Consider the following 24,490-nt stretch of genomic DNA (forward strand, 5'->3'; position numbering starts at 1 on the left):
AAAAACCAGAAAGTCCTGTTGCCTCTTGAAAAAGCACTTTGGGGGCAACCATGACCTGGATGACTCAGAATCTCCATAGACAGAGGCACAAATGATGATGCAGAAGAACTTGATTTTAATGATTGTTAACACTATTAAGTGCAGCAGCTCTTTAATAATGTTTTAACCTGAACTCCATATGGGATTTTCCACAGCAGCTCATTTATCAATTCACCTTACTGGCTTTTCTCTTCCCACACTGGAATCAGATCCTCTTTTCACTAAAGAGTTTTACTTTGCTGACTATACCACTCCCTTCATACCTGGACAAAAACCCTACCTGCCTGAGATGTTTGCTTGATGTAGAATAAAGCATCAAGACTTCTGCTTGTATTTCTCCAAAGCCTTTTTCAAGATCATTCCTATTTGACCAATGTGGAACAGGGGATGGGGCAATTACTTTTCGGACCTGTGGCAAGTTGTGGAGCAGGAAAGAAATGGTTGGCCCTTCTTGCATTTTTTCTTGCCATCCTCTGAATGTGTCTGCAAGATTGAAACTATTTCCTGTTCTTGGGCAATCATCGGGCTTGGAAGAGACATGGGGATATTTATTCCCTTGAAGATAAAGTGATACGATACCAACTGAGAAAAAGAGAGCAGCTTGGTTGATGAATCAGCCTATTCAGTGATGACAAGTTAGGCCGAAATGATTTGTATGAATGAGGGTAAATATATATGTCCCAGGTTAATGTGGCAGGATCCAGTCTGGGTTCATCACCTGGACCAGAAGTTTAGTCTTCTGAGCTTTTGCATGCATGCTGGAGTCCATCCTCGGGGAACTTCTCTCTCACTCAAATATATCACAAATTCTGGTGACAGAGAAGTTCTTTGAGGATGGGATTCAGCATGAGTCTGAAACCTCAGAAGACTAAACTTCTGGTTCCGGTAGGATGATCTATACATCTTACCATTCTGTATTTCAACTCTGCTACTGGATACAATTCAAAATCCACAGTTATGGGGTGGATGAAAACATCTGCAAGTTCTGTAAATTATGCAGATTCCAAACACTGGAACAGTTTCATATTCTTTCACTGAATAAGGAGTTAAATGAAACAGGAACATGATACGTGTGGTGACTGCCATTTTTAGTAGTTGGCAGGTTTGTACTTTTTGTGCCTATCAGATATATCTGACATTGGACGTTGTAGAATTTTATTTCAAGCCTTACTTGGCAATAAAATGAGTCTGACTTGCAGGGACATTGCCTGAAAACTTAATGCAGCTGTTGGAGAAATGAAAGCAAAGAAAGCAGAGAATACAGAAAGAGAGATAACAATGCACAAAGGCAATGCATAATTTATAAAACAGGCCATCTGAAGCAGAAACTTTTTTTTTTTTTGCTATCCTTTTGTGAGTATTTCATTGCCCATTTATGGTGTGTGCGATTATTATTAAAATTGGAAAAAGTATTAAAGGAAAAAAGAGCCCCTGGTTTGTTTTTAAGAAAAAGAAGGCTCTTCTTTTGGTGGTGGTGAAGTATTAATACTGCTAGAGAAAATTAGAAATCTGGGCTGAAAAGAGGCTTAGGAAAGTATGAAGTTTTAGGAAAGTATAAAGTTTCTAAAAGGAAAAAGAGCTGGTGTTGGAGCTGGTGGAGCTGGTGTTATGGAAGTCCTCTCTTTGAATACTTTTAAGGCTAGTATTGTATTTTTATGCAGATGTTTTTTTGAATTTCTATATTTGTGCAATAAAGTATGTTATATAACGATGGCATGTACGTATATATGTTATATAACTAAGTGCATGACCACGGTGATAACAATGAGCTCTTGTCCCTTGAAAAAAGTGTCCAATTATGAAAACAAGAGACAGGTTAGACTTATCACAAGAACACAGCTGATTTCTTTAATACAAGGGAGGTTTGTTTGGAAATCATAGCTAGATACTTTTAGAGGAACAGCATTGAATCAGCACTTGGATGTAAACAAAAACAACCTTCAGGGTTACATTTCAAAAATACTTGCATTAGTATAATTAGATACTGCAAATTATAACAGCTGGTTTAGAAAAAATTAAAAAAATGAAAATTAGTAAAAGCAGAAGGAACCATTTTATCAAGTCACAGAACCAATTATGATATTGAAATTTTGGTTTACTGCAATTAAAATAATAGCGTATCAAAATGTAAAACTGAGTGAAGAACAATCCTCTATAAAAGGCTTATAATGACTTTTATCTCAGCAAATATTTAAAGTGTTACTTAATTGGACCTAGTTTACTGAACCTCTAATGCCATATATTGCTATTAATGGAGAACTATAATTTTGTCTATTCTTTTGTTCTTCCTTGAAATATTAATATTTATAAATATATCTGTATACAAGTATTATTTGCATTCTTAATTGCTTGGCTATAATCCAAATCACCATAACAGCCACTGGAATAATCATATAAGAAAAGAAAATACTAGAGGGTTATATGCAGCCTTTTTGAAGTTTTGTTGTTGTTAAGGAACAGTATCAAAGAATACAATCATTTTTGCTGAAGTATCTAGTGATTAACCCTAATTTTTGCCTCCAGTAATCATACTGTACTAATTGGACAAATTACTTGCAGCCTCAGATGATCTAATGTTATACATTAACACAATAATTTAATATGTACCATCATAAGTGAATTATTTACTAAAAAATAGAAACAATTAGTCAAATCTTTATCACCAATTTCCAAACTTGACTCATGGCAATAGACCAATAGACCTCCTTGAGACAAGCTTGACTTCTAATTACTATATCCATGTAGTTCTCTTGGCAGGATCCATTTGCTGTCTTCAGGGAGGGTTTGGTTTTGTTTCAGTTTCCAAATCTAAATCCATTGCTCTAGAATTTTCATCCAAGCACTAACCAGGGTCAATCTTTATTAACTTCCAAGATTAGTGAAGGTCTATAAAGATCTTACTTAGGAGGAAGACTACCAGAGAATATCAGGCAGTTGATTAGACTGAGAAAATGAAATATGTCTTGGCAACCTTTGTGTGCACATGCCATGTAGTCCCCAGAACTTACTTACTTAAGTTATTTACTTAGATTTATATGCCACACTAATCCAAAAGGACTCTGAGTAGTTTACATTCCTCTCTTATAATAAGAAGGCTAAAAATCAGAGTAAACAAATGAAGCCATTTACATTTGGAACTGAAATTGTAGCTATGGACCAAGCACCAAACAAAACTCTTTAGCCTTCCATACTATGTTCCCATATAACACTTTGCCCAGTTCCCAATTTCTATAGATCAAATCTGTTTCAAAATCTCTAGTCTCTAAAATAGTATATGTGCTGGCAAATATATTTAATTGTGGGAGCAGCAGGGCTCAGACAAACTGGGAAATCTAAAACTCTTGGGCATAACCTCTGCCAAAGATATTCCAAGGCCTGACACCATCTGGCAGAAGGTCACCCCAGCCATTTTTGCAAATGTCTCTTGTCCTCTGGTTGCTACAAATCTGTTGACAGGCTCTTTGGTAGTTCCTGGAATGTCTTCATCTAAGCTGGGTGGCCCATGCACTGCTGTTAACTCAGGCTGCTTCTCATGTTGCCCAAACTTTGAAAACATCTCATGGACATCTAACACCACCATCCATTCAGTCCAAGGCTTCAAGCACTTTCCACACGTCATGTGGCCCAGATCTCAATCAATCTTCTCCTCTTTTCTCTCTTTTTTTCTTCTGCCATCCAATATACACCAAGCCCTCAAAAATCCCTACCTCATAGTTCCTTCATTTCCTGTTGCATCCAATCTGTTCCAGTAACTTTTACTGCACATTCATTTCCCTTTCAATAATTTTCACTATTCTGTTTTGTCTAGCTTCCCCTTCCAACGCTCCATACTATTGAGCTCAAAGAATATTTTCCTTTTAGATACCCACAATATTTTAGAAATCTTTGTATTACTAAGAAATATTGGATATCCTTTAAGCTGAAGTTATGTATAATGGAAAGCATAGCTTGTATTCACATAAGCACCCTGATTATTATTTTGGTTTTCATCTTCTCTTCTAGGATGGTGTAAAGTTTGAAGAAAAGGACATGGATGGGAGAGAGACATAGGTTCAATTTATATCACTCCTTGACCACTTTCACTCTCAGCCAACCTATTTCACAGGCTATCATTGTGGGGATAATATGTGGAGAAAATCTATGGAAAACTCCTTAAGCTCTTATAGGAATGAAGGGAATACCAATAAAATATTTATTACTGGCTGTACATTCATACCAATAGTTACTTCAAAAGCAAGCAAACAGGGATCAGGAAGACACTCCCGCATCAAATAAGTCCTTGAAGTAACAACCGTTGGTTTAGTGACCATTCTTATCACTTATATCTTTTATGTACACTGAACAGCTTATGCAATGAAGGCAAATTCCTTGTGTGTCCAATCAACTTGGCCAATAAAGAATTCTATTCTATTCTATTCTATTCTATTCTATTCTATTCTGTTCTGTTCTGTTCTGTTCTGTTCTGTTCTGTTCTGTTCTGTTCTGTTCTGTTCTGTTCTGTTCTGTTTTCTGTTCTGTTCTATTCTATTCTATTCTATTCTATTCTATTCTATTCTATTCTATTCTATGTCTGTGTCTATTTCTATTATCTGATAGCATTACACAAAAGCATTTAAATGATGTTCCCAGGACCCCTAGAGCTGTCAGGCCATCTTCAGGGACCATAATGAAGAAAACTCCTCCCTGACTCTTATTTAGTTCATTTCTATAGCCACCCATCTCACCCATTTCTATAGCTCCCCCATCTGGGAGGTAAAAATTCTAAAATTTGGAATATCAAATTAGAATTCTTACTGCAAATGGGGAACATGCTATTGCCCATAATTCATGGCTCCACTGGCCTTAGAAAAACACACAAGCTTGTAAAGTTCAGAACAAAACAAACAAACAAACACCAGTGGAACTGTTGACCTTTCATTAAACACACTTGCTAGGGATGAAGCCAAACAGGGGGCAATGTCCTTTCTCTGTTATTCTGAGATATATATGCAACCAATAGCTAAGTTCTTAAAGTTCCCTGCATGACTCAACTATTCCCAAGAAGACAAATTAAAATAGAAAAAGTCTTCTGGAGGGTCAGAAGCTAGAAATTGTTTGTCGCATTATTTTATAGGAAGACAATGTGGTGAAGGGAAAACAGCAGCTTCCTTGTAAGTAAGCCACAATTCCTGACTGTAAGTCTCTGCAGATTCAGGGATAGCTACGTGTAAAGGCTTCTCTGTAAAAAGGGCATGTGTGTGGCCTGGAGAAAAAGGTAGAAGAAACAAGAGATACCAGCAAACAACAACAATAACCACAAGAAGCCTGTGGAGGAAGCAAGACCTATATAAATAGACCGGCCTACCTTTCTATGCTATCTGGCTGAGATTCAGTTTATTTCACAGGCATAGAATAGAACTAATCCCTCATATTGGAAAACATTATTTAAGAGGAAGGAACCAGATGGGCTTTTTCAAACTTTTGAGTCTAGAGGAACTCTTGGAATATTTTTGGCCTCAAGGAACCTATACACCTTCAGGTTCAAATATAGGCCCAACATTACAAAATTATTTAGTTTTTACATTTGTGATCTGTCCATCTCTCTCAAATTGGGAGGTGTACAAAATAATGTTAAAATTTGAAACAGTACCTATAAATGTTAAAAATTTAGGAGGAGGCAAGAGTGATTGAATATTTTTAAAATTATTTAAAAGGTGAGGGGGTGGGCTGTTTAAACAGCCCCTTGGCTGCATGCTCCTTTGGGCTCCCCACATGAGGCTATGGAGCCATGTTTTAACTTCTTTTCAGAAGGCCAGGACAGTGGAAGCTTTCAAGAAGATATTGGACTGCCATCTGTTAGAAATGGTATAGGGTCTCCTGTTTGAGCAGGGAGTTGGACTAGATGACCTACAAGGTCGCTTCCAACTATTCTATTCTATTCTATTCTATTCTATTCTATTCTATTCTATTCTATTCTATTCTATTCTACTCTGTTCTGTTCTGTTCTGTTCTGTTGTTCTGTTCTGTTCTACTCTACTTTCATGTGTAGACTAATGCATACACACAAACACACACACAATTAACAGAGTTCTTAAAAATAAATAACTTTTTTCTTACTCTTGCTTCCTTACACCCTTCCCCCTGGCCTTTGTTGTGGCTCCAGCCACCACTGGTGCCCAAGCCAGGCAAACCCTGTGCACACACTGGACATGAAATGTCTCCTGTGCACACATTGGACATGAAACCCCTAAGCTGCTGCACCTGCAGAAAGGCTGGCATACACTGTTAAGGAGAGCTCCAGCATGAAGACCCTGTGATGTCTTTCTTCCATGCAGTCTCTCACTCCCTGTTACTCATCTCTCCTTCCCTCCTCCTTTATTCCTTAGCTCATGCACATTCCAGAGAGCCTCCAGAGGGTGGAGGCTTTTTGTTTGGTTTCTACCTTTTTCAAAAATAAGTTGTCTTCTTCCAGTAAACCTCTAGTGACCTCTCATTGAACTCCAGGGTTCACTGAAACCCTAGTTGAGAAATCTTGGGCCAAAGATTTCCAAAGAAGCAAATGCTTTTATGACAAGAGTTGAATGTCCACTGAGTCTGTTGGTGTGTGAGTATAACAAGCTTCAAACTGCTGCATTTTCTTTTTGGCATGATTTCTTTCTTTTTTAAAAAATGAATTTACTTTTGAGTTGGTGGTTAGAATTGCTGACACTCTAAGAGTCTGCCTTCTTTTCAAACCCAACATTGAATTCTTAAGATCTCAGGAGAATAAACTATAGCTCTACATTTTTGCAGAGTCTACTGTTTGTTTTCTTTCACTAATAAGACAGATCCACACTTCCTTCTCTACAAGGGACTTCCAATGACAAGGGACTGCCATTGAAATTTAATCAGAAGACAGCAAAAATTAATGAAGTTACCACTTTTCTTTATTAACAATCTGTTCTAATCGCTAACTATCCACACTGATTGGCTTTGGAGTATTGCTTATCTACCCATACAAGTTTTACATATTAAATAATTCTTAACAATTCAATGTATCTTTTTCAAAGAGTACAGTTATGTACCACCTTAGTGAAGAAAGCTCATCATAAACACTTAGAAATCATTATGAAGATATTATACAGGAAAAAGACAAATGTAACTTACCAGGTCCATTTAAATATTGTGTAAGTGAACAGTGCAAACGCACAATTATAGGCTCTGTGCGGATTACATCCCAGGCCACTGCAATCTCTTCCTGAATGAAGACACAACAAAACCTGTTAGCCATTATCCGCAAATTTACACTGGACTTTTTTTTAAAAAAAATTCACAGCTGGCAAAGGAATTGAAGGTCTCCACCTAAGTTCTTTTCTAAACTGACTGGCCAAGACAAATGTTGTATCAGCTACTATCTAATATAACCTTTTGGTCAGTAGTAGAACTAAAATGGGTCTTGAATGTGAACTAGCTCTATAAGTGGAAAGAAATGCCAAATTTGCATAGTTGTAACAGCATCTAAACTTTGTTCTGGAAGATTTGGTTCTCTCAGCTTCCAGAAATGAAACCAAACTCAACAACCATCTTTTGCACTTGGGAAGAGATAAGCTTTACAGAAAAAAACCACATGTTTGTGACAGTATAAATCACTGTAAACTGGGAATGTGCAACTTTTCTGAATCAGTAGTAACTTAATATTTGGGAGATAATAGAAGAACATCCAACCACACTTAGGGATTTCATTTTCCTCTGGGAAAAGAATTTTTTAAATGTTATGTTTGGTCTATCTGAAGGAATTAATATAGTTTGTGTATACTTTCCACCTGGCTAATTGAGAATACAGGATCCTACCACAGATCTTTAGTCATCACCTTCAGAGGTGGGTCTGAGGGCCACAAAATATGGGGTCAGGGACTACACTAGAGATTGGCCATCTGTGATGTAAGCAGCTGAGGAGATCAGTGTTCTAATTTAGATAATACAACTTCCATCAGGAATGGTTGAATCAGTACAAATCCATTCTGTTTTGAAGTCCATGTTTTCATTTGCATGGTTCTGACCTAGGCTTCCCCCAAAAGCACGAACCCTTTGTTTTATTAAACAAAGTTGAATTTCTTGCATTCACATTCAGCCAAAGGCCTGGTAAACAGTCTTTCAAGGGTATAACTCGAGGTTAACCACACCAAATTTGATTGCAGGAAATACGACTTCAGCAACAGAGTGGTCAATGTCTGGAATATTCTACCTGACTCTATGGTTTCTTCCCCAAACCCCAAAAACTTTAACCTTAGACTGTCTACTATTGACCTCACCCCTTTCCTAAGAGGTCTGTTGGTGCATAAGCGCACCAACGTGCCTACTGTCCCTGTCCTATTGTTTTTTTATTTTTCTTATATGTACCCATTTCATGTATTCATAACTATGTATATACTTATACCTATTATCTTGTAAGCGATTGACAAATCAAATCAAATAAAAATAAAAATAAATAAATATAATTAGGAGTACAGACCTTATCTAGCTTGGATAGCTGCCAAGTAAATATTTTCAAAGACAGTGCTGACAAGGAAGGACTCAGCACAGAGTCTCTGAGATGCACAGACAGATCTTCACATTGTTGCAATGAACAAATTGTTTCCTGCAAAAGGCCCCTCTCCTTTTGCTCCTCTTTTAATCTCTAGGGAGGGGCCATTCACCATCCACCTGTGGCTTTACTCCCATGTCGATTCTTAGTTCGTAATTGTTCTTTTCTTTTGGTAGCTCTGCACATGTGCAGGTTGGGAACTGGCTCCAGCTGCTCCCTCGCCTCACTGCTGTCCGACTCCGAAGGCAGCTGGCCACTGCCAGACTACCCTAGCCCCATCTCTTCCTCTGATGCAGAGCCCTCACCCAAGCTTTCCTCAGCCTCCAGGACTGGCCCATGTTCCTTCCCAACCTCCTCATTGTCCGACTCAGTTGCCAGCTCTATTAGCGGCCAGCAGGCCACAACATGCATAAGGAGCTTTTGTACAAATTTTTGCCTAATGTAGCATTCTTAAAATCAATTCTCTACTATATCTTCTTAATAAGGATAATGCAAAACTCTTATTTTTTACCACATACATTTTCCAAGCACGTTTTTTCTTCTCAAGAACACAACTATCCTGTTTTTGTATAGAACTTTCAGAAACCTTCAGGGATGTGTTCTTTTTCAGACACAACTGGGATAATGTTTTTATCCAATGAAATTAGTTCATTGTAATTCCAGATGTGTCACATAGGGCTTAGTTTAGCCAGATCTCACAAATGTTATTCCAAAGAAATCTAGGGCAGATTGCTTTTATAGGCATTTACCTTTGGAAATCATTCTGCAAATATTTACACTGAAAATAGAAACACATTCTCTCCATTCAAGAAAGGTTTATGAATTTTAAAAAAGAAGTGTTATCTGCCTATGAACAATTGACTTCATATCCTACTGAAAGACAGAGACAGCTGCTTTTCAAACTTCATTATACAACCTTGTTATTAGATTACTTACATCAAGAAAGCTAACATCAATATGCAGATCAATATCTACATCATCAATGGCTCCATATTCCCTGAAAGGAAAGAACATTACATTATATGTAAGTCTGATATTTTTGATCATACTTCTCAAGCTAACTGACTATGAAGAGCAGTTTAAACAGAAAAAGTGTGCTCTTATAGTGAAAGGGTTTTGGTTTGCCAATGGATTAGGATAAATAATTCTTTAGTGATAGAATAAATGTTCTATATGCTGCAACTCCCCTATTCATAGTTCAGCAAAACCATGAAGAGTGCATGCTAGTGAAAATAGACATAATTTGACTGGACGAAAAAATTGTCAACACTAAAGTGCACAAAGAATGAATGTGCTAATAAAATAGCATCTCTTCCAATAAAGAAGCTTTGAAAAAATATAGCCAATGAATATTTGCAAGTCCCATCCCTGAGGGAGATACACCTAGTGGGACCCAAAAGAAGGGCCTTTTCTGTGGTGGCTCCCTCTCTCTGGAACATCATTCCCCCAGAGATTAGAATGGCCCCCACTCTAGCATTCTTCTCAAAGGCACTGAAGATCTGGTTCTGCCAGAAGGCGAGGGACCCAGAGCAGGATGGAGCCCATCAAATGGCTCATGTGATCTGCTGTCGTCGGGGTGGAGGGTGGGAGTTGGGGGGTAAATTATTCATTTATTCCAGATTTTGTGTTATTGTACTTTATTAATTTGATACTTTTTGTTAGTTTTATTGTTTTTTAAATTTTTTTAAATATGGTTTAAATATGGTTTTTTGTAAAAAAAAAAAAAAAACCTCTCGAGTCGCCATGGGTGAATAGGCGGCAATATAAATTCAATAAATAAATAAAATAATAAATAAATTTGGAAATGTCATTTCACTGAATTCAATATTTGCTTAATAATAAAAGTTATGCCTACGGAATATTTGTAGCTCATGGTTTAATGTACGGTCCTTCATGCTGTGTGAGCTTATTAGATTTTTTGCAGACATTTCATTCCTAAACTAGGTAATATCACTGCACTGATGATGTTATCTAGTTTGGTAGTGAAAGGTTAATAATAAACATCAAGCAAACATAACTATTTTTTCAAGCTCATCAATTATAAATATTGTTTAAGCTCATCTGAAGAATCAATACTATATTCCCACAGACTTCATATACTACATAAGAAAACTAGAATTTATCTTCTAGAATGAATCTGGGTGAAACCAAGAGTTTTGTTATTTCTTCAAAAGAAAGAAATATTAAGTTTTCTAACTTCTTTGACAAAAAATTTACCTATCATTTTCCAAGGTAAAGGTATTCTCCTATGGATGCTGTCCAGTATTCAACAATTGCTATAAAAGCTATCTTTTATATGTAAGAAAAAGCTCAAGCTCTGGATAAAAATCCATATAACAGTAATTAGGCTGCAAATTTCTTAAGCTGTTAAACTCATTTAGAATAACAATGTTCAGCAAACACATTCTCTTTTCATCTACAACTTATGAAAGAGACACTGCTTTTGACATTTCATTTCAAGAAGGAAGGAACTTTGGTAAAAAAAATTCATGGGTGGTCTTCTTGCACTTATTCTAGTTAAAAGGCCAAATTGTGTGTGTGTGTGTGTGTGTGTTTGTGCAAGGGGAGGAGACAGTTTAAGTGTCCAATTCATCTCTGTGCAATCAGCCCTCTGGAAAGCTGCAGCCTTCCTGGATTCCTCATGTTCACTCATAGCCAAGAGAAGACACCATAAGCAGAGTCCCCTCCAATTTGTGTGTGTTGGGGGGAGGGGATTTATGATGTGTTGATAGATAGGCAATATTCAGAAAAGAACACCAGCAGCAGTTGCCTCTGCTATCATTTCTAAAAACAACAACAACCCCAAACAACATCATCAAGAGAATTTTAAAAGAAATTCTCAAGCTCCGGCAAATTAGGTAGAAAAGCAGACACCTCCATAAAATTTTTAAAAGTTGCAGGGCACTGCAACTTGTTTGGCACGGTATTAATTTTTGAATCTTCTTAAGAGTGTTACAGGAGTTTCCAAAACACACCAATCAAAAACTGGCTCACCTATTCCCAAATATCAGCCCCAGTTACAAAATATTCATAAACCAAAACTGGTTAAGTAGAGAGCATACACTATCATTTTCTCCCCAGAATTTTCCTTATTATCCTAGATTACTTTGGTTTTCTAAACATACTTCCAAATCGATCTCTGTCAAAGAAGACTTGCAAAGCCCATGAGTCATTCTTGTAAATACAAGTAGTCTTTGACTTAGGACCACAATTGACCCCAAAATTTATGTTGCTAAATGAAACATTCGTTAAGTGAGTTTTATGACCTTTCTTGCCACAATTGTTAAGTGAATCATTGCAGCTGTTAAGTTAGTAACACAACTGTTTAAAGTGAACCTGGCTTTCCCATTGATTTTGCTTGTCAGAAGATCGTAAGAGGTGATGACCCCAGGATACCGTAACTATCATAAATATGAACTGGTTGCCAAGCTTCTGAATTTTGATCACATCCAATGGGGATGCTACAACATGCATACATGTGAAAACTAATAATAAGTCACTTTTTTCAGTGCCGTTGTAACAGTCACTAAATGAACTGTTGTAAATCAAGGACTACCTGTACAGAAGTTGCTAGAAACTGGCCTTTTGTTTTGGAACATTTCAGCTTCTCATTTGTTTCTTGCAATAATAAAAGAAGTGCAGAGAGTCTGAGAAGCCTCAAGAAACAGCAGTTCCTTGCCCATCTCTTGTCTAAATAGAAATATCTTTATGTTACAGGGCTATGTCATGGCAGCTTGAAAAAGCACTGCATGTTATTGATGGATGAGTTGGAATGGAAAGCGGAAACGAGGCCTCCGATGAAGGTGACCCTGGTTTAATTTACAGTGATGTCCCAGTTGCCAGACTAGGTTATGGAAGTTGGAGACTAGCCATAAAACAGAATAAAAATCAATCAGTATTCAAGGGAGCATTTTTTTTTGACCACCAAGGAAGTTAAAACACATTCAACAGTTTGCACACAAGAGATGACTTCTTTTTTAAAAGAAGAAAGAAAGTGATGCTTCCTCATTTATTTGTTCCAAGCCAGAAGCAGTCAGCTTCTTAATGAATTGAGTCTCAAAAGACACTAAAGCTGGTACTGAAGAAGTTAAGCATGGTGTTTTTTTTTAAAAAAAGTTAAATTTACTTTCGTAACTGCAAACCCAATGGGAGCTTATTATGAAGCTATGTACAGTTTTTCAACCATAGCAGTTATCAGGATATGCAATTAAATGATTATCTTATTCATTTCCTCCTTGGACTTTAATCTCCAACATTCTGTATACTCAATGAATTTCCACTTAATTCAAACAGCATGTAATGAAAATATTTTCCCCCTGTCCATATTGTCTAAGGAGCTGGAATGTACACTCAATTTGCACGTCACAGAGCAAATGAAACAAATGAATGTTAAGGTAACTTTTGGTTCATTGAGGATCTGGATAACTGGAGTGAGTACCAATGAAATAGTCTTGGAAGGTTATGCTCAAAAACGGACAAATCATTCAGATTAGGAGAAAGACAAAGGCCATAATCTGCAATGATGTTATACAGCATGATTCTGGAATTCTGATGAGGACTACTCCATTGTAAGGTACACTATAAACCTGATCCATAAAGATTAAGTGCCATATAAAGCAAGTGGAAGAAGTAGGGTGGGCATTATTCAAGGGAGTTTTTGCAATCACAGTGACCATTTTTCCCCTTGGCAGTGATTTATTTTGGTTGATTCATGAGGAATACAAGTGTGCAATTATGTTTATAAATAAATGAATGTACTATATTATCAAAATTCTGGGCCAGCCTTTACATGAGAGTTACCAATTGCTGCAATCATGTGAAATAACCACTTGGCTAAAGAAGAAAGCCAGTTATATATAAGTCTGTTGACTTATACCGTGTTTCTCACAAAATAAGTCCAGGCCTTTTTTTTTTTTTTTTTTTGAGCCCCGAAAAAATGGCTATGACGTCTTTTCGTGGGTGAATTAACTTCTCCCCCGGCGCACTAGCTCCGTCTCCAACAACAGCATCTGAGTTGCTCCCGCTTTTCCCCCATCTCCGTAACAACAGGAAAAAAACGATTTTGAGGTACCTGGGAGCGCTGTGCGCTGTGTTTTGGTTTAATCCTGAGCGGCTGGGTGGGCGTGAGAAGAGCCAAGCGAGCGTCTCTGCTGCTGCTACCCTTGGTGCTCCAGCCTCAGGCTCTGCAAGTTTGCAAAAGTAAGGGTGCGCAGCCCGTTCCTGCATTCCAAGTGCCCAGGCCGAGCTGCAGCTGTCCCTCTCTCACCAGTGCCATCTCCAATAACAGCAGCAGCAGCGGCGGAAACCGTGGAAGTTACGGAGGTGGCTCCCCCACCCAAGAAGTGGCTAAAACGCTACCATGGTTCCCGCTGCTGCTGCTGCTGCTGTTATTGGAGATGGCACTGGCGAGAGAGGGACAGTTGCAGCTCAGCCTGGGCGTTTGGAATGCAGGAACAGGCTGCGCACCGGTACTTTTGCAAACTTGCAGAGCCCGAGACTGGAGCACCAAGGGTAGCAGCAGCAGAGACGATTGCTCGGCTCTTCTCACGCCCACCCAGCCACTCAGGATTAAACCAAAACACAGTGCACAGCGCTCCCAGGTACCTCAAAATCTTTTTTTTTCTGTTGTTACAGGGATGGGGGGAAAGCGGGAGCAACTCAGATGCTGTTGTTGGAGATGGCGCTGCTGAGAAAGGCGCCAGCATAGGTGGGAACCATGGAAGCTACAGAGGCCTGAGAAGCAGCTGAAATGCTGCCGGACATCCACACCAATGCCACCCGCCTGCTGACCCAGGTAAGGGAGCCCTCTGTGCTCCACCATGGTGTTAGGAGCGGCTGATGGTGAGGCGTAGCTGCCCAAGGGGCACTCCTAATGGCAAGTTCCCCTCCGTCTTCCCCCCCAATTTCACATGTTTTAAACTAGGCCTAAATTTGGGGGGAGGGGCTTAATTTCATTTTATGCCTAGAAAACATGCTGGGTCTTCCTATGTGGGGGGGGCGTATTGTTGGAGAAACAGGTATAGGTCTATTGACTGTCTATTGACAGTATGCTGAAGATGTTAGGCAGGAACTGAAACTGTGGGTGCAATCCTAGCCACGCATTTTGCAGGGAGGGAAAATAAAGGTCATTTTTAGACTCTATATTTATGATTTTTGAACTGCAGCCTCTAATAGGTCCAGGAAATGTTACCAGTTTCATGAAATGTTGGTCAGCCTCATTTACAGGAACAGAACTTCCCTTTCTGTCTAAATCTATTTAGGATTGTGGCTTTAAGATAATCATTTAACTGCAGTTAATATATTTAGAAAAAATAAACTGACTCACCTAAGATGGCAGTGAAATTAAAAAACATTTTAAATATAGATAGTCTTAACAATTACAATTTAAAAAGTTACTATACTCATCACCCAATTCAACTTTTGCTCTTTAAATAATCTCATCACTCCAGTAAATAATCTAAGGAACAGATTTCTCATAGGAGGCTAGAGTCAGCAAATAGGACTTTTGTGTAGTTACTTTCAAATTAGTCTCCTATTTTTAAAACAAAAATGAAGAAAAATGCCAATTTTTTTTAAGCAGCAATGAGTATCTAGATCTTGTTACTATAATTGCTTCCCACAATGCTTTGATGCACAAACAGTTTGAGGCATTGTGGGACATTTAAGTGGATTTTAGAAATGTTCTGATTTTTGCCCAGAATTTCTTCAAGCCTGCAACCAACTCTGCCTATATTGATTTGACTATTTTCCATTATAATGTCCAAATAGAAAACATTCTGTTTGAATGACTGCCTGGTTCAATCCCAGTGTAATTTAAAAGAAATTCAGTGCTTTGAGATGTGTCTCAAGTCAGCCTTTATATCACCTAGTTAGAATTATCACTATGAAGTAAAGAGAATTATATTTCTATTTAATTATAATTACATTTCTTTTGGGGGATGGATTGTTTAATACAAATGGCTGCCATCTCATAGCTAGAGTTGTATGTTCATTCTTTTGTTCTCATCAGGTTTCTGATGAAATGCTTTTTCTTTTTTGTTAAAATGTAATTGTCCGCAAAAATTTACTTTTCCTTGCTTGCATAGATATTCTTTCATATTGAAAGAAAAAAAATGAAAAAGCAAACATTTAACACCCTGAACTGACTGAAAGAATGAAGTCATTTAACAAAGGAAACCAAAGGACTGAACTCATTAGTCAAACCGATCATATTTGAATTTATTGCATGGGATTGGGACAATATAGCATATGTACTATGATTGGGACAACATAACATATGTACTCATATTTTAATGATTTAAACTAGCCCAAATTGAATCAGGTTTGGAGATTTGGACAGAATTGATTCAGATTTCTGAACCAGAAAAATTTTGGAGATTCTTCTGAATCAATTTGAACAAACCAATTTGGACACCCCTGATAGGAATGTAGGTAATTCATTGGATAGGTGATTAAATAGCAAAACAGACAAACCAACCTGAGAGATACTGCATTTGGCCCATAGATTTCTCTTACTGCTGCCAAGTCAGCTTCCAATTGTGGATGTTTGTGAAGTTCTCCATCATAACTAACCTGCAGAGGAGTGGGGAATAAGAAATATTTACTTTTAAGGTATCACAAATTCAGTAGCAAAGCTTTCCTTCTCCGATGTCTCATTTTTCTTTTGAGTGTCTAGTCCAAACATAAAGTTGCCTTATCTCAAAAAGTGTATCTATAAAAAGGGAAGACACTTAATTCTGCTGAATTAAATGAATGTTCATTTCCCCCCTCGGGAACTCATTTTGCTATATGGTGTCTTAGAATTCTGCTCCTACCTCCTGTATGGGAAACTCCAATGGATTCCTTAGTAGATGAAGCCAAAATTTTAACTGTTTCCATCAGCAACAGGAAGAGTATAAAAAGAACATCCCTTTACTATTGCTGCTCCTGGCAAAACTGTTATTCAGACTTACACGATCTGTCAACATGGCCATTGTGCTTAGTCCTCATGACAAACAAGATCATGTAATCTTTGATTGACTGTCTTCATGTAATAGGTGTAAACCAAGATAGCATTTAAGAACTCATTGTTAAAAAATAATCCTACATGGAGATGCTATATAAATGGTCCAAAAATTATTGTATTTCTTTATTAAAAAGACCAGAACTGAAAATATTGGTATCACAAATACAATACTAAGAATATTTTTATTATTTCATTCAGTACTGAACATGCATAACACTGTTCTAAATTGTCGTTCAGCTAGGCACAGTACATCACATGGATTCTTTTAATTTGTATTTACTGAACAACTACATCTAAGTTATTAAATTTGTTTATACTTGTGAAGAATGTTGGAAGTCACTTTTTAAGCATTTCTTTATTATATTATCTTTTTCTTTTTTCTGCACTTTTTTGTGTCTAAGTTTAGTTTGCTTAATATTAATAAATTGCATACTCCACAATAAACTGTCATATATCCACAGTATCCCAGGCAGTCGTTCATACTTCTAGTTTGTGTAATATTACTTAGGTCTAATACATTTATTTCATAAATATGCTGTTAGCCAGTGCTAAATTACCATTCATAATTTCATCTTAGAATTGACCTTCAGGATGTATGATGTTCTTTGTTTTTGTTTTGTCCTTATATATAAATAAAATAAACTTTTTTTTAAAAAAAAGGATGTATGATGCCAAGAAAACTTGAATAAGATTTCTTTAAATACCAATCTATTGGCATCTGAGTAGGAGACCTATATGATATACAGGTAATCCCCAGGTTACAAGTATTCCGAGTGAATATTCAAAGTAATGCAATAAGCACCCCCTAATGTTTACGAACAAGTTCCATAATTACAAATGTTGCAGCACCACAGCAGTTATTCGCTCTTACGACAACCGCAGAGGCTCTGCAGCACTCGCCCTGCTTATTCATGCTCCCGCTGGGTCTTCACAGGCACTCCACTTACCTTGCAAAGATCTCCTCTCTGGTTTTTTTGCCTACTTTGTTACTTCAGGCTTTTGGTGCATTTCTTGAGAAGAGAGGTATAACGTACTGCAAAATCATGCAAGATCAGTAGCATGAGATCTCGTGCTACTGATTTTGTATGGTCTCACACTTTAGGCCTCTATTCTCTTATGAATTGAGGTCTGGACATTTACAAATGGAAGGAAGGCGTCGGTCCTTCAGGCCTTCCCTCTGTTTGTTGCTTCCTTGCGGAAACCTGCAGGGAAATTACATCCCATTAGGCTTCAGCAGACCTTTGCAAAAAGCCTTTGTCGGCACCAGCGAAGCTTGGGAAGGGCAGACCCATCCTTCCAAAGTTCTGTTCCTACTAGCAAAGGCATTTTTCAAAAGGGCTGCCGAAGCCTATAGGGACATAATTCTCAAGCGCTTTGCCGATGAGAAAGGAGGCCCAGAATGGTTCAAACGGCCCTCTGGGCCTCCTTTTTTGTTGCAGAAGCCATCTTCAAGCAGTTTGGCAGTGAGGAAGAAGGCACGAAGGTGCACCATTCCGGGCCTTGTTTCCTGCCCCTGAACTGCTTGAGGAAGGCTTCGGCAATGAAAAAGGAGGCAGGGAAGGGCTGTGTGCACACCCCCGGGCTGCCTTTTTTGCCGCCAAACTGCTTGAGGAAGGCTTCAGTGACAAAAGGAGAGAACAGGAAAAGAAACAGGCTGGAGAGGAGACAGATCTTCATCAGGTAAGTGATCCGGAATGGCAGGATTGGGTAGCAGTGGTGAGAATGAGGTACTGTGGGTCAGTTGTCTGAAGCAGGTGGCCTGTTCCATCACCAGGCTCCCTTACCCATCCCAAGATACCTCAAGTGTACTTAACAAGCCATGCATTCGATTAGTGGATGTGTGAGCAAAAGGAGGGAGTAATTGCGTTCAAGGTATGAGATTCACTCCCCCAAATCCTTTGGTTATGAATGGAATGGGCAGGCTCCATTTGTAACCCAAGGCCTACCTGTAAATGGTTCTGACTGAAGGCAAAGACTATCAAATGCTGAAGTTGTTATCTGATGGTAGACTTAAGCATTAGCACTATGCTGGTCCAGTTTTCCCCTAGATAAGGGACCATTTCTTCCCATTTACTCTAGCAATATTAAAAATTTGCATTGATTTTATTGGAGTCTGAATGTTTAGCTTTTAGATTCATTTGCAAATTCCTTTAGGCTTTGTTGAAGCACTAGGTATAATGAAAGGTCTATACAGTTGAATGGTAAATTGCAACATTCCAGACTGGAATGGGAACTCTGTGTGTGCATGTGTGTGGTGTGTGTGTGTGTGAACTAGCAAGCTATCTGAAGAATTAAATAGCTGTAAACACCTGACAGCTGTCGACAATCCTGCAGTATCATATTTTACAAAGCAACTCAGTTTACTCAAGGCCACGGAACTCAAGAGAATGTATCTGTCCTATTAAAAGATTTCTCTATGGGTATAGCTTATCTGGTTTTATTCACATTGAATTCTGATTGCCAAGGACACCTACACAGAAAGATATATTACCAGATTTTAATATATTTTCCTCCCTATTCATGTTTAAATCATTGTTTCTGTTGAGTGTTTCTAATCTTTATATCTTGCCTCTTCAGAAGATGGTATCTGCCTAACAATCTGCATATTTCCTCTCCCTCCACCAAAACCAATAACCCTACAGAGAAGACGGGGCAAGAGAAAGCAATTAGATTAAAGTATCTAATCATCCAGGTATTAGCTGTCCCAAAGATATTTTTCCAAAAGGTAACTGAACTATCTTGATTTTTTTTTTAAAACATTTCACTGAAATGTTCTTTCAAGGAAAAAAAAAAAGCAAATGCAGTTTTGCTTTCATTTCCAGAAACATTATCATAATGAAAAGTGAAGTACTCAAAAAGATAAAAAATATCTCTTTTTTTGTGCCTGAAAAAATTGTACTTAAAAGTGATGTGCCATTAAATTGAGGCATGATATAGATTTCTGGTTGTTGTTTGTGAAGAACAAGGCATTTTTCTCTGTAAAACTCTGTACAGGTTTCTAGCAAGAGAAACAAAACTATCAGAGCTCAAAGCTCTTTTCTTTCTTACCGTCTCTGCCTTCTAATCTTTCAACTGATCGCAACCATTCATCTCTGATTAAATAAGCACAACACTTTAGTCAGAAAGATTGATGGAGCCATCTTATTTCCGTTCCTTATCACTTTTACTTGGCTTTGTTCTTATATCCATTTAAACCCATTTCTACATTAATTACAATTTTTAGAATATGTTTAAATTCATGATTATTTATGTCCATTGGTCAATACGTTTCACAGAATCCAATAGTATAAATGTTACCAGAATGATTATTAAAAACATATTACAGGAATTAATTTGAAAAGTGAGCCTAGAAAGCTGTTTGGCAGAACTCTGATTCAAAGGGCACAAGAGGTGATAGTGAAATATTGGAAATACGACCAGGCTTTATTTTGTGAAATGCAGACAAGAATTTTGCATTTTAGTGGATCATTGAGAAATGTATGAATATGAGAAAATATACTGAACATTTGCTGAACAGAACAAAATGCATGACAAACTTGATAGCCTTGGAGTACTGAATGCTTGGTGTGAATAAAGAATTGACATTTCTTACTGAATTCAATAAGAGAAATGGAGGTGTGTGTTTACAAATTAAATGCAAATGTTTCACACAGAAATAAGCCAAAGCTGTCTGGTGTCTCTTTGGTTGTTTATTAATGGGTAATTGTGAAGGAATGTTCACAATGATGTTAGACATATGTTGGTTGGGACTTGAATGAGCATGTACTTTTATATATAAATCATGACGTTGTTGCATGAAAATATGAATATTTTGCACTGAATGTTAGAGTACATGACACTATGAGCAATATGGGTCTAAAAATGAATATATCAAATATCAAAGTAGTTATGACTGCAAGGGAAAATGGAGTGAAAGTTATGGGAAAAAACAGCCAAGTAACTAAGTTTTATATGCTTTGATAAAATGGTTACAAAGGTGGGAAAATGGATGGATAATAGAATAGATTAATAGACTGTCTTGTTGAAAATGATAGCTATGCATAAGACTGTACTTTATTAAATGGAAGTGGAAATTTGGTGTGCCAGGAGAAATTTAAATGCAGCAGGAAGTGGTTATTTCAGAAGTGTGTGTGATAGGGCAAGAAGAGGTAGGGTCAAGAATGAATAGGATGATAAATGAAGGTAGATCAAATACAAAAATCAGTTTCAAAGAAGTACTCTGAGGTGGTTTGGTCACATAGGCAAAATGAATTATGATCAGATTTTAAAAGTAAACGTATGAAGAACACTGAATGGTGTATCAATGGCAAAAGACGACTAAGAAAATTGTGGTTTGATTAAGTTATAGAATAGAATAGAATAGAATAGAATAGAATAGAATAGAATAGAATAGAATAGAATAGAATAGAATAGAATTCTTTATTGGCCAAGAAATTTAAGGACAAAGGCAATGAGGTGCATGGTAGAGAACCTCAGGATGATGTGCAAGGATAGACAGGCTTAGAGAGTGCAATAATGAATGATGTTGGTGTAAACTAGATTTAACCAGATTTCTTTTCCTTTTATCTCTTACGTTCATTAATTTTGCTCATTACTTATGTTTTTTCTGGATTTTATATAACATTACTCACCCTGAAAAGGAGTAGCATGAATATGCACGCAAGTCTCTGCCTAATCAAGAATCTTTATGAATTTAATGGAACTAACTTCCACATAAGTAAATATTATTGGCATGTAAATGTACTTTAATAATAATATAATATTTGGTAATAAAATGGAGCAGGATTTCTACAACACTGTTTGAAAATAGAAGACACTTCTAAGTTACATACTTATAAAATGTATATATGACATCACAATTTTGGGAAAGTTAAGGAGCCCAAAATACAATTAAGTATGTTTTTATTTTATTATATTCCATTTGCATACAATCCTGAGAGGATTAAATCCAATTAATTCATACAAAAATTCCTCAATCATTATTAGAGATAAGCATACATTTAATTTAATTTCTTTCTTTTGGCAATTGTTTTGTTCTTTTAATCTCAATTTTTTTTAATTGATGAATTACCTTGGTAGGTAAGTTCATTAATAACCTATGTATACCACAACTTTCCCAAAAGTATTCCTAAATAGAATTAGCAGAAAGGTCAGCTCAAACAGCAGCTTACTAAGAAAAAAAATCTACCAGAATATTGTTTAAATTGACTTCTGAAGACTTCAAGTAAGATGAATCTCTTGAAATGGACAAAGCCTTCAATATTTAATTCCACTATTGAAAACTATGTTTACAAACATGTCCATGCAAAGTACAAGACAGAATCGATTTTCTTCTAGAAAATGAAATATATTCAGGAATTTGTAGGGATAGAGCAGTGGTGGGATTCAAATAATTTAACAACTGGTTTGCCCAGGGTCAGGTTGGCTGTCGTGGGAGGCATAGCCCATCCCTGTCCTCCAGCTCCACCGCACATGCGGGATGAGCCTCCCACGATGACCAACCTGACCCTGGGAAAACTGGTTGTTAAATTACCTCTACCCTACCTCCGCTATCAAAGTGGATCCTGAGTGCTGTGCTGCAATGGAGAAATGGGCAACAAAGCAGCCGCACGAGGGAAGGAAGGGGATCAGAGAGAAGAAAGAGGGAAAGCAGCCTTCTCCTTCCCTCATGCCAGCCTCTCCATTGCCTGTTTCTCCATTGCAGCACAGCGGCCAGGTTGCATTGTGATAGCCAGGTGGGGGTGTTGTTTAACAAATAGTTCAGTTGAACCAGTGTGAACTGGCTGAATCCCACCACTGGTCTAGGAATAGTCCTGGAGATATCCAGGTCATGAAAGTCATGCTTCTCTGAATGTTATTTATCGTTCTTCGATTCTTTGCATATAATATCTATATAAAATGTTGAAATTTGTTCCTAAGCTGAAATATCAGACACATATACTGACATTTTAAGGTTCACATTAATGAAGGATAGGCTAAAACACCTTTGGCTGACTTTTGATGAATAAATATTATTTAAATGGAAAGTAGGCTTTCCTAATTTTTGATCATGTACATACTTAAATTCCAAACATGCACATATTTTAACAGTAAAGATCAAAAGCACTCTAAAGCGTAAATATCACAACAGGAATCCAATTCACACTATCAACACTCTACCCTTTAGAAAGCAACTTGAGGACCACAAGTGCTTGGAACGGTAGAGGGCTGAAGTATAGATTTTCTTTCACTGCCCTAAGCAAACATACATAAAAATGCAATTCTGTAATATGGAATAAAAATCTAAATATGAACTAAGAACCTAGTTTATAATAAAATCAAGACAACAGTTTTGTACAAACTGCATAGTCCCCATTAGTGATGAACAATAACAATCTGGATATTGCAGTGATGAAATTAATTTTAAATGATAATTGATATCTAACTTGGATTCCCTAAAAGTTGATCTTTAACATTTAACTGATTGGGGGGAGGGGGGGTTCTTATGGCCACAAAACGACAGTTGCTTTTAGTATTTGGAGACAATCTCTAACAGCTGGAAATTCTACTAAATTGCGACAGCTGTTTTCAGAAACACTTTCTAATATAAATGCTTCTTCCTAAAACATGAATAAGCAATGCACATTCATTTGAATTATGAATCTGAACAGTTCTGAAGTGGTAGAATATTGTGAGCTATTATGGAAGTTAAGAGTCCACCTTCATTGGGAAGATTACATGTTATTGTGTAATGGTAAGAGGGAAAAAAAGAGAACTGCAGAGTAGGATATGAAGACTGTCCAACTTATTATGTGTAGATTCGATATTATATTTAAATTCCATCTAGGTGACTGATAACTCTTGTTTACCTGCCCTCCATAGTAAAACTCTTCAGAGTCATTGTCTCCTTCTGAATCTTCTTCAACCACAGTACCGTGTCTTGATTCCTGATTAGAAAAAAAAAGAAAGAAGAGGAACTGAGAGTTTTTATTTGATTGTGTTATTCCAGGCTACAGAATACTCCAGTTTCAAAAAGAAAGAAAAAACATTTCAGAGTATGCAGCACTATAGCTGTAGTCCTAAAATCGAACATATTTCTCTCCAGAATTGCGTGGCAGCTGCTCTATCTATAAATTGCTTAAATTTTTCCAGTAATTTTCACATTCTATAATCTAAGAGGTAGGTAGAGACAGAAGAAAAGACAAATAGTGGTACATAATTCTAAATCAAAGTTAGTTCATAAGCTATACCAGTTTTACACCCAATTAAAAGTAAAAGTTTATAACTTCCCCCACTGTCACCAGTCACATGATCCAATCACCACACAATCTAGTTATTGGGTGACTTCATTCTCCACCTTCCAAACGTCTGCAGCAATGTCCTTGATTCCCAGGAGAAATAATTTTATTTTGGCTACAGCAACCCAGTTATCACTACACCCCTCCCCTCCCTGGCCCTCAGCTCCAGGCTGTGTCAAGCCTGAAGCCATGTGAAGAAAAATTCCTCTAGAAAAGGCTACAGAAAAGAAAATGGCCACAGCCAGGTCAATTTTAGTGTTGACAGTAATGTAGTAATGACTGGCAGTAATGCAGTCATTCAGATGGTTATGTGTGATGTATACAGGAATGACTTTGAGGAACAAGGGGAAGAGATGCAACCTAGCGACTGAAGAGACAAGAAGGGGCAGAGTCTGCAATTGCTTAATGGTCAGAGAAAAAAACTTAAGAAGGACTCCTCCTATTTAATCAGGCTGTTAAAGGAGACAACTTGCAAGATTCTTTTAATGTAGCCCTACATTAAAGTAGAATTGGCTTATCTGGTTATGTTATTTATCTGGTTTACCTGGAGGGCTGATACTGTGTTATTACTTATGTGTCAATTCTTTGAACTATTAGATCAGGAGTTATATAAATTGTTTATGGCAA

The 24,490-nt window shown here is 37.3% G+C and overlaps 1 protein-coding gene across 2 annotated transcripts in view; it reads right to left on the reverse strand.

Annotated features, from left to right (window-relative positions):
- PARP8 (poly(ADP-ribose) polymerase family member 8) overlaps positions 1 to 24,490 on the reverse strand; it is a 174,677-nt gene that overhangs the window by 50,106 nt on the left and 100,081 nt on the right. For both annotated transcript variants that reach the window (XM_026716400.2, XM_026716407.2), the window contains 4 exons: positions 23,435 to 23,512; positions 16,059 to 16,153; positions 9,518 to 9,578; positions 7,165 to 7,255 (listed from right to left, as the gene is read on the reverse strand). In XM_026716400.2, coding sequence (XP_026572185.1) covers positions 7,165 to 7,255; positions 9,518 to 9,578; positions 16,059 to 16,153; positions 23,435 to 23,512 — 325 coding nt within the window. The remainder of the gene's footprint in view (positions 1 to 7,164; positions 7,256 to 9,517; positions 9,579 to 16,058; positions 16,154 to 23,434; positions 23,513 to 24,490) is intronic.

This window comes from Pseudonaja textilis, chromosome 2 (genome assembly GCF_049901715.1).
Source record: "Pseudonaja textilis isolate UNSWEBS1 chromosome 2, rPseTex1.2, whole genome shotgun sequence".
Classification (NCBI taxonomy): Eukaryota; Metazoa; Chordata; class Lepidosauria; order Squamata; family Elapidae; genus Pseudonaja; species Pseudonaja textilis.